Source organism: Epinephelus moara, chromosome 19 (genome assembly GCF_006386435.1).
Source record: "Epinephelus moara isolate mb chromosome 19, YSFRI_EMoa_1.0, whole genome shotgun sequence".
In the NCBI taxonomy this organism is placed as follows: domain Eukaryota; kingdom Metazoa; phylum Chordata; class Actinopteri; order Perciformes; family Serranidae; genus Epinephelus; species Epinephelus moara.
In genome coordinates, this window is record NC_065524.1 from 34,370,834 (window position 1) to 34,380,833 (window position 10,000).

Genomic DNA, 10,000 nt, shown 5'->3' on the forward strand with positions numbered 1-10,000 from the left:
GCAGAGAGACCGCTGCATCAGAGCAGAAGGAGCACATTTTAAAATACATTTATTTTATCAATTAGTTATTAACTTTTACTATTTTTAGCAACTTGCCCGATCGGGCAAGTGAGTTGTTAGTTTACATGCCCGACCTTGAGTTTTACTTGCCCCGGGCAAGCGGGCAATCCTTATTGTTGAGCCCTGAACACTGTTGGTAAAATATATATGCTCCTTAAACTGTGTGTGTGTGTCCTTCATAACTAGTAACTAGGGCCCATCATGATAGAGTAAACTGGGGCCCGTCATAACTACTTTACACCACTATGTCATATAATTATATGTATGTGCAAGAAGCCTGCCCTTCGTATTAAAACATCCTCATCTGAATTGAAATCATAATCCTACCTGCCTTCCTCCAATTTTGTTCATCAGTAATAAACTTAATAGAATTTTTTTTTTTTTTTTTTTTTTTTTTACCCTCTGTGGTCACAAATGTAATTTTTAGCAGTGGCAAAGTCTTCTAAGGTGTTTCCTTGCTCCCATACCTCGATCGGGCACGTTTAACAGATTCAGCCTTGTCTGCCTTTTCCTTGGAAGTTTTCTTGTGTTTGTTCTCAAAGTAGTGTTTAACACTCGATGTTGGGCAAACACCTTCAAGACATAAAGTATACACAGCACGGTCCTTCTAAGACACAACACCCCACTCTGCCAAACTTTTGCTTTACCTTTCTCAGAAGCTAAAGGGCTGACGCCTCTGTTTGTCTGTGAAGTAGTGCAGCAATACTAAGTTTAAGTGTACAGTAGTCATTAGACCAAGCAGTGCTAACAAAACGTTACCACACCAGAGGTCCGGCATTGTTGTTGTTTCTAGCGTGAGCTCATTTCACAGTGACAGAGGGCATGCACAAATTTAGGAGATTATGACTCCATGCTCCATTTTACATGTACACACAGATGAACAGAAACTGGAGTTTTAAAAAATCTGCACTGTAGAAGGCATTAAAAAAATCTCTGTTTGCGTGTGGACGAGAGGCCAAATCGTAGAGGAAAATATCTGTTCACAAAAGTATCTGTAGAAGTGTAGACAGGGCCTAAGGAAAGGGAGAAACTCTATTCACTAGACGTTTCTAAATGTCATCTATTCACAACTTCTTTTTCTGCATATCTTCTCATCTATTTCACTGTAAAACTGAGCCATATCACAGCCCGCTATCTCTTTCCATTGTTAACACTGGCCACACAATAAGGCCATGTGAGACAAACAGTGGCCATTAGCACACGGCTAAGACCAACAGCTTCCCTGGCGAGAGGAAATGCCACACACTGTCTGCAGTGTGTGAATGGGACAATTTGGCTGAGCCCAGAACAAATTATTGTTGTCTTTCTCAACCCTCCCTCTCTCTTTCTGTGTGTGTTCGATCCATTCTCGCTATGATTTCACTTACAATTCTCTCTATGTGTTTGTTCTGCGAAACAAAGCAGCCGGTCAATGGCGTATTGTTTGTGTGCCCAAGTGTGCGTGTGTGTGTTTTACAGGCTCCATAATGTTATTGTTTGCTCTTATTGTGATCAGTAAAGGAGCACTGTAGCCGGATGAGACAGAGATATTGTAAGCACAGCTAAATATGGAAGTGCCATGTCGGTCAATGGGGAAGAAATGTGTATTTATATTTCCTGCTTTTATGAAACAACTGTAGCGAGTCGGAGATTTTTTTTCTCTTCGTCTGTTAAGTTGTTGAGTGAATAAAGTGAGATCTGGGAGGACGGGAGAAAAAGGACAAGAATGATGAAAGAAGATTGGAAGAAAAGGGAGGGAAACAAGAGGCTACAAAGGAGATCAGACAAGGAGAAGTGTAAAATGGGTAAAAAAAATAAAATTAAAAAAAGCAAGATGGTTTGCAAGCTGACAGAGTTGATCAATAACCCACTCAAAAGAACAAATGTTGGCAAAAAATCTCACCTAAAGATTTGTCCTAAAAACTTAATTATAGGCCTGAACCTTCAGCACACACAAACATTTTAAACAAACCTTGATTGTTCCTGTTTGTAAAACATTCATCAAGCCCTAACCCTAGCCTTAGCATTAGATGAAGTCTCAAACAAAATCTGACAGGATGGCAATTACTGTGCTCTTAACATGGCATTGTGGGCAGCTAGGATTGGTAGATGCCATGTTGAGCGCTGGTGCCGGGTATTTGTCACTGTGGGTGCCCCATCTGCTGCTTTTGCCTAAAGATAAAAGAGGTGGTCGGCTATTCTTCGCTTCACTCCAAGCCAGTCTCTGATTTCAGGGCTGAAACACCAAGGTTACAGCACACTGTCGAGTTTTTGTTTATGATACTGCGGTTAAGAGACACTGTACCGCTGCAGCAGGGCCACTGCAAAAACAGATCACATAGGACAATAATCATGATCACAAAGCGTGGCAGAGATTAAAATACTAATTGATTAGTAATAATAATGGCTTAGATTGCAAGGTGTTTTTGTTTTTAATAGACAATAACAATTGGCACAATGATTTATGTCTGATTAAGCATAAATAATAAGACTAATATAATTAAGGGTTGCAATTATTTCATCAGTGTTCACTCAGTTGCCTGTTTATTGGATCTGAAACTAATGCAGTCCTGCAGTCAATCATATGATCATTTTGGACGATGCATCGTGTGCTGCTGTAAAATAATACAAACATCTTTCAGTATAATGTCATTAAAGTTAAACTGCAGCACAAACCACAGCCTGCAAAATGGCCATGAAGTTGAATCAACACATCTCTAAAACAAAAACTGAACATTACAACCCTAATGAAGTTTTACTGCCGGGCTGTTGTATTAGACTTTATTAGTTGTAGCTTGGTGTACTGAATAAGCTGGCAACTGTTTATTTAACAGACTCAAAAGGACATGTTAAATGTGAAGCCTTCAACCCATTCTCATTCTCAGCATGTCAAATACAGCAGTGTGGTAAGTGGCCCTTGACGTCTGATGCCAACACACAAGTCACCCTTTAGTGTCTGTATGAGACACATCAGGCTTTCAACTAACTCACATGTAAACCCATCCACGGCAACGAGGTAGTGTATAAAGCAAGAAAGTCCAGGACAAAGGTTGGGGTGGTACATGGGTCAAACAAACGGAGGACTGTCACCCAAGAGCAAGTGCTCATGACCTCTGTGAAACCAAAAGTCAACACTGAGTTTTGTTTTAGAAATGTAGTGTAGTTAACATCACATGACATACTCGATAACAATGTCATACGTGAACTAACCAAGTAGTTTTGTTGCCTAAACCTACGTTTCCTGTGAACATGGACATTTATTTTGAAAAGACACTATGTGTGTAAGAAGCAGAAACTGACATGGAAACAGACAAAACTGTTGCTACAGCGGTACGGTCATAGCGCCACAGTTTGAAGTGTAGGGCCATTGACCAAGCTGCCGTATTTGACAAGTTAGGGGTGAAAACACGTTGGAAATATTACAGTGCACATCGGGTGTGTCTGAAAACCACGTGTGACTTAATCTATTTTTTTTTCCATAATGTGAAATGTGTCAATTAGGGCTGTGCCATATCATATCGTTCACGATAATACTGGTATAATTTTCAATATGATGTGAAAAATAATATCGTGATACTCTGGATATTTCGACTTCTTGACATATTAATGATACTGTTATGCACGCCAACAACAAGCATGGTTGAAAACAAAATTATTACCGACTCTGCGGTGGTTCCAAAGAGAGGAGCAGCTTCAGTAGTGCAGCACAGCGTCTCTCCCTCTCCTCTCTCGCTGTGAAATATCGCAATATTTTTTTAGGGCCATATTGCCCAACCCTAATGTCGATTAATCAGATGTCAAATGCTGTTATACATGTGATATTAGATGCAAGATTGTTGTCCCTCCCTTTGTTTCACATGTGATGAATTCAAGTGTGATTTTTGTGTACAGGAATGCACAAACGACCAATTTCCTAATTAAAACCCCAATAAAAACAGAAAAGTTTTCACATCAATAAACCCATATGAATGCATATAAATAAATGTGAGTTGGAGGAATGAGGCAGAGATAGAGAGATAGACAGAAAGAGAAGGAGAGAGGACGATGAAAGGATACTCTGAATGGACTTCTCGTTCCCATCTGATAGCAGAACTTCCTTCACGTCAGCACAAATGGCAACCTGAGAGACAGAGAGACAGGGAAGAGACAGAGAAATGAAACAACACAGAACAAAAGAACAAAACCAAAAGCACCCTTAGATGAAGCAAACATCTGAACACGAACACACACACACACACACACACAATAATGACATAACCATATCTACAAAGCTTCACTCTTGGCAGCCCAGCCCGCCCCACCCTTTCTCTCTATTGCTCCCTCTCCTCTCTGCCATTTCCCTCTCTATCTTCACCCCATTTTTATGTCTGCATTATTTTAATCATTCAATCAAATCAGTCAATACTTTTATCATTGTGGCTAGCGGTGGGGGCTGCTATCTTGCTATCACTCTGTTCAGTAATTGCATTGTGACAGGGGATGATGGCAAGCGCAGAGCCTTTTCATTTGACGCTGGGTGTTTATCGGGCCGAGCCATCACTCCGTTCGCCGCTGTCACTCTGCACTCGGCTCGCCGGGCCTGCCTGATGCCCTTCATATAACTTTGCGGTGCAGACTGTGAGAGACGAAGAGAAAGAGAGGGAGAGGGAGCGAGACGGGAGAATGGATAGAAAGCTTTGTGCTGCGCTGTGTGTCTCTGTGTGAGGGAGATATAGATAGAGAGGTGTGTGCTTTACTATAACCTCATCATTTCACATTCTCTTTTCTTTGCAGATGCTTTTTTTATATCAGCAAGTGTGTGTCAGGCTGTCAATTTCTGTTAAGGAGTGTGTGTGTGTGCGCATATACCCATGGGTGAGTGTAAGTGCAAGTAGCTATTGTGTTGGTATGCACACAAATCCTATAAGGCTGATTCAATGTAATCTTGACTCGTATGGCATATGGAAAATACATGATGGAGCATATCAAGTGTATGAAAATTTCTGAAGCAAACAGAACACACACACATGCACGCTCTGACACACATGAACACACACAGACACACACACATGTTAAGGCCCTGCAGGGTGTGTGAGGGGGTCACTGAGTGCTGTGTGTCCCACCATCTGCTCAAATGCAGGAAGGGACCTCCAGGCTGAACCAGAGCATCCAGCTGAAAGATCAGCAGCTCAACGCTGCAACAACCCTCCAACACCACTGTACACACGTGCACAATCAGGCTCCATCACATGCTCACAAACATCTTAATCTAAACAAAGGTTATCTAAATGTCAAACTCTGCACGCTGCTGTCAAGTAAGTAATCCAATATCACACCAAAAACCACACCTTTGGAGTCAAAGTGTTTTTTCAAGCATCACTAGGATCATTCCCTAACCTTCACTCAGGGTTCATTATTGTATCAGTGACAATGAAGCTCCCCAAACCTTAGCACAGTAGTCATTTAAACTCAAACCACAATGTTTCCCTAAACCAATGATGTCACATCATAAACAGATTGATTTTTAACAGTCATTTTTTAGGGGTGTAAATCAGTTTCATCACGCTGTGATATTATGTTGATTTCCTTGGACACAGTGCAATATTTGCTGATATCACAAAGTCTGCCATGACACAATTTTAATTTGATTCAATTGAGGGGCCTGTGATCGATATGAGCAAATATCAGTAAGCATCCTCATTGTCTTTTACTTGACTGCTCGTCACTGTGTGCCTGCCTGGTGGGCTGCTAGCACTGTTTAGGAGGGAGGTGTGTTTGGTAGGAAATAGTGACACGGCATGCCATGGGAATTTCAAAATATAGGTGTATCTTAAAGATGGCAATATGTATCAGTGTTATCAATTTGCATTCATGATATTGTATTGTTGATGACTGAATCATTATATCGGTTCATATCAATATATCGGTTTTGGAAGCCACTGATTTATTATTTCATCCTGTCGATAGTGGTATCAGATCATAAAACACTTCCACGTGTTGTTCTAAAGAGCACGGATGAAGTCTTTATTATGATGGTTAATTTGAAAACTTGTTATATTTATACATTTCCTAATATGTGTAATTTCTTCATATGTCCAACTGTGAAATGAAGTATCATGCCATCACAAAAATCAGCACTTCTGCAGTGGTTCAATACACTCTCCATAGGAAGAGTAGGGGACCAAGCATGTATCCCTGAGGCACCCCGATAGTCCCCTTGTTTCCCATTTTAGTTTAATACATTAGCATGCTAACGCTAAATTATTACAACTAAACACAAAGTACAGCTGAGACTTATGGGAATCACATTTGGGAACCTAAATGTCTGTACCAGATTTCAAGGCAATCCATTTAAATGTTGTCATGTTATTCCTAAGCAAATGTCAGCCTGATGTTGACACTGATGGAAAGTAAGTGATTTTCATTTTTCAATTCGACCTGCTGGTGGTGCAAGGTAGTTAGAAGATCAAGAGAGGTATCAGCATTCCTGCTCTGAGGACTATACATTTCTGCACAAAATTCAGTCCAATAGTTGCTGAGCTATGTCCAGGGTTCATACATAGTTTTATCAATAACTTTCCATGACTTTGAGGCAAATTTTCATACATTCTCTGAAATGTTTTTGTGATATATGAGCACTTGTGTTCACTGCATGTAAATCTGGGAGCTATCTGTCCGTCGGGAAAACCATGACCTGAAAAAGCTGCCTTGTGTCTTCACATGACTTTCAGGAGTAATGTTGGTGAGAATTAGCCACCTTTAGCACCCATAGTACTTTTACAATTATGGCATGATTTCTGGACACAGCACCCAAAATGGTCCCTTGTTTTATGGTGAACGAGAAGAAAGCACTGCAGCTGGCAGCGGGTGTCACGTGGGTCAACGTGGTAAAAATGTTGGTAATGGGAGTTTTATCGCACAGCGGCAACAGCTGCTTAACTTAGCTCCTTTAGCATAGCTAGCTAGCGCTGCTTCTCCCATGTTCAAAATGTCAAATTTTAACTACACAGTCCACATTTTGTGCGTCCCAGGTGCTGGTCTTTCTCATCTCATGCCTTATACTTATCCAAGTCAAGTCAGACATTAACAAATCAGCATTTTCATGGTGTTACATGAATTTACACCTGCGACTCAGGTCCAAGTCTGCCATGACCCACGTACAACATAATGTCAAGTGTCGTGACTGATCTGCCTGGACATTAACACCGTATTATACAGGTATTTGTGAAGCATATTTCCATGACTTTTTCAAAACTCTCTGGGTTTATTTATTTTTCCAAAACTCTTCCAGGCCTGGAAATTGCTATCTTCAAATTCCATGACTTTTCCAGGTTTTTCATGACTGTATGAACCCCCGTTTGTCACAGCCCAGGTGATAGACTGACCAAACGGCTGACCAGCATTGCCATCCCTAGAGCCATGTCAGTAGGGTGGCTAAAAACCCTATGATAGAGATCATAGCTTTAAAAGCAGAGTAGATAAAAAGAGTTAACCATGACTAGAAATGGCCAGGGCATGATCTTCATGTCTACTTAGAGAAGCTCGATCTATTTTGGGGTTTGAAGCTATAAAAGTTGGAGTGACATATCTTCAATTGATTGTATGTGGCAACTGTACACTAAATGAATGCTACCCACGATGGACTGGTCTATATCATCAGCATAAAGACGGGGAATTACATTTAATATTATCCTAAAATCTAGAGTGCAGTTTAACAGGATGCTGCTGGAGGATGTGTAAGAAAGGAAGGAGGAATTGATATCAGGGCCTGAAAATAGTACAGAACAGAAAATAAAGAGGGAGAATACATAACAAAAATACAGGGTGTAAGGGAGGGATGAAATTCAGCAACTAAAGGAATAATTAATGAACTGTTCAAACAGACAACAGAGAAAAAACGTTGGATGTGGTGTCAGTGACGGATGACGGAGGGATGAGGACAAGGAGAGGTGTGAAGGAAGGATTCCATCTCAAGCCACCAATGTCAAAACATGGTGTATTGACTGCGAAGAGATAAAACCAGGCTTTCTCACATACACACCCTCACACACACACACACACACACACACACACTACCGCACACCCACCAGAGAATGGCATCTAGCAGATCGATGGGACACTGACGCCTGCTATGTGGAGGGGCCCTTAAGACCCTGGCTAATAAACCCTATGGCTGACAGACTGCGGTATATCTGAGTGTGTCAGTGTGTTTGTGTGTGTGTGTTGTGTCAATACAGGACAGCTTTTTGGACCCAAGCTAGTTTATATAGCTAGGACTCACTGCTCAGGTGATTGGGTGAGTGCTTTGATGAACATAAAAATTCTGAAAATATAAAATTGTTTGGATGCCATTTGTCAGTCATATTAAATCTGCAATATTCAGACAGTCTATTTATGGTGCCTTAATTACAGTTTGCCATTAATCCACAAACAAGTTGAATAAATAAGCAAGTGACAGGTGTGATAAGACGTATCAATGCCCACATACACTGTTTTATTCTGCTCTTCATACAATCAAATGTAAGTGAGATTCCTTATGCATTTCCCTTCTGTAGGCTGGTACTGAAAGAAAATTGGACCACATTCACAACGCATTTTATCTCACCACTGAGTCTACCTTAATGACATGGCTGAATGTTTTCTCTTAAGACATTTAACAATGCTGCTGACTGAGAGCAATTTTTGCTAAGCAGGGAACTCTAAAGCTGAGAGGAAAAAGCATTGTCACTATGGATAATGTTGTGTTTCATGAATGAGCTTTGTTGAGTCTTTGAGTTGCGTCTGAATTCACCATAATAATACAATAGCAAGAGGTACAAATACAGTTGCCATATTAACAATTAAGGAATGTGTTTGACCAACATAATTCAAACGGGGGAGCAAATTAAAGCTAATTGACAAAAAAAAATAAAAAATCTGCCAGCTTACATGCTGTAATAAATTAAATGTGTGAATGCGACATGAGGCGTTACAGTCTGCAGGGACACACAGACACAGCAAGCGTTTTCCCGCCTGGAAACTTTGCCTTGTGTTGATTTGTTTTGATATTCGTTACAGTTAATAAACATATCGTTATCTTTCAATAGGGCAATATGTATGTCTGAAAGTCAAACTCCACAGTACTCTAGCAATGGACAGGATGCTGTGTTTTTTATTTCTCATATGACTAACTGAGCTGTTATCAGAAAGCCCAGTGCTGTCGGCAGGTAAGCTTCCCCTCTTCCCCACACCTCACCAAAAGAAACAACAACAAATTTGACAAAATTTGACAAACAATGCTAAAAAAAGTAAGCAATAACAAAATAAGGTGCAAATTTCATTTTTTTTCCTCTTTTTTTGTACTGCACCCTGGATGTCTTTTGCCTTTTCATTTGCTCTTACACTAATGCTCTCCAAATATACTTCACCCCACCACACCCCTCAGTGCTCTACCATGTGCTGCCAGTGATGAGCAGTGCCAGGACTAGGGGTGGTACACCTATCACAGTCTGCTAACATCAGATCATTTTCCCTTATTAGATGTTTTCAAATTTGAATTTGGCACCCTATAGGAAGGAATCCACCCCTGAGAACACCCTTGCATCTAAAAAAACAACGTACTTTGAATTTTTAAGCCCAGCTCAGACCACAGATTCACAACAAGATGAAAGCGTTCTAGAACGTCGCAGAGAAAAGTTGCAGCAGTGTGAATTGGCCAATCAGCTTGTAGAGTTCACTCACTGACTGATTAATTGGTGCTGGTTATTTATATTATTGTGGCTACAAATGCAACTGTAGCCACTATCTCACTATCACTATCATGAATATCTAAAGAAGCTACAAATTATATTCAGCCACAAAATAAACCTGAAAAGCTGGAAATCAGAACAGAAGTACAGAGAGTTATTGCATAGAGATGATACACAGTCTCATCTATGCATTGGTGTGAACCGGCAGGTTCTTAGAAGTTGCAGAACAGCGCATTACAAGTAGTTGCATGTTT

At 40.5% G+C, this 10,000-nt stretch overlaps 1 protein-coding gene across 2 annotated transcripts in view; it reads right to left on the minus strand.

Moving 5' to 3' along the window:
- Positions 1-10,000, minus strand: part of camkmt (calmodulin-lysine N-methyltransferase) — a 152,562-nt gene that overhangs the window by 40,798 nt on the left and 101,764 nt on the right. For both annotated transcript variants that reach the window (XM_050071644.1, XM_050071643.1), the window contains one exon: positions 4,096-4,159. In XM_050071644.1, the coding sequence (XP_049927601.1) occupies positions 4,096-4,159 (64 nt within the window). The remainder of the gene's footprint in view (positions 1-4,095; positions 4,160-10,000) is intronic.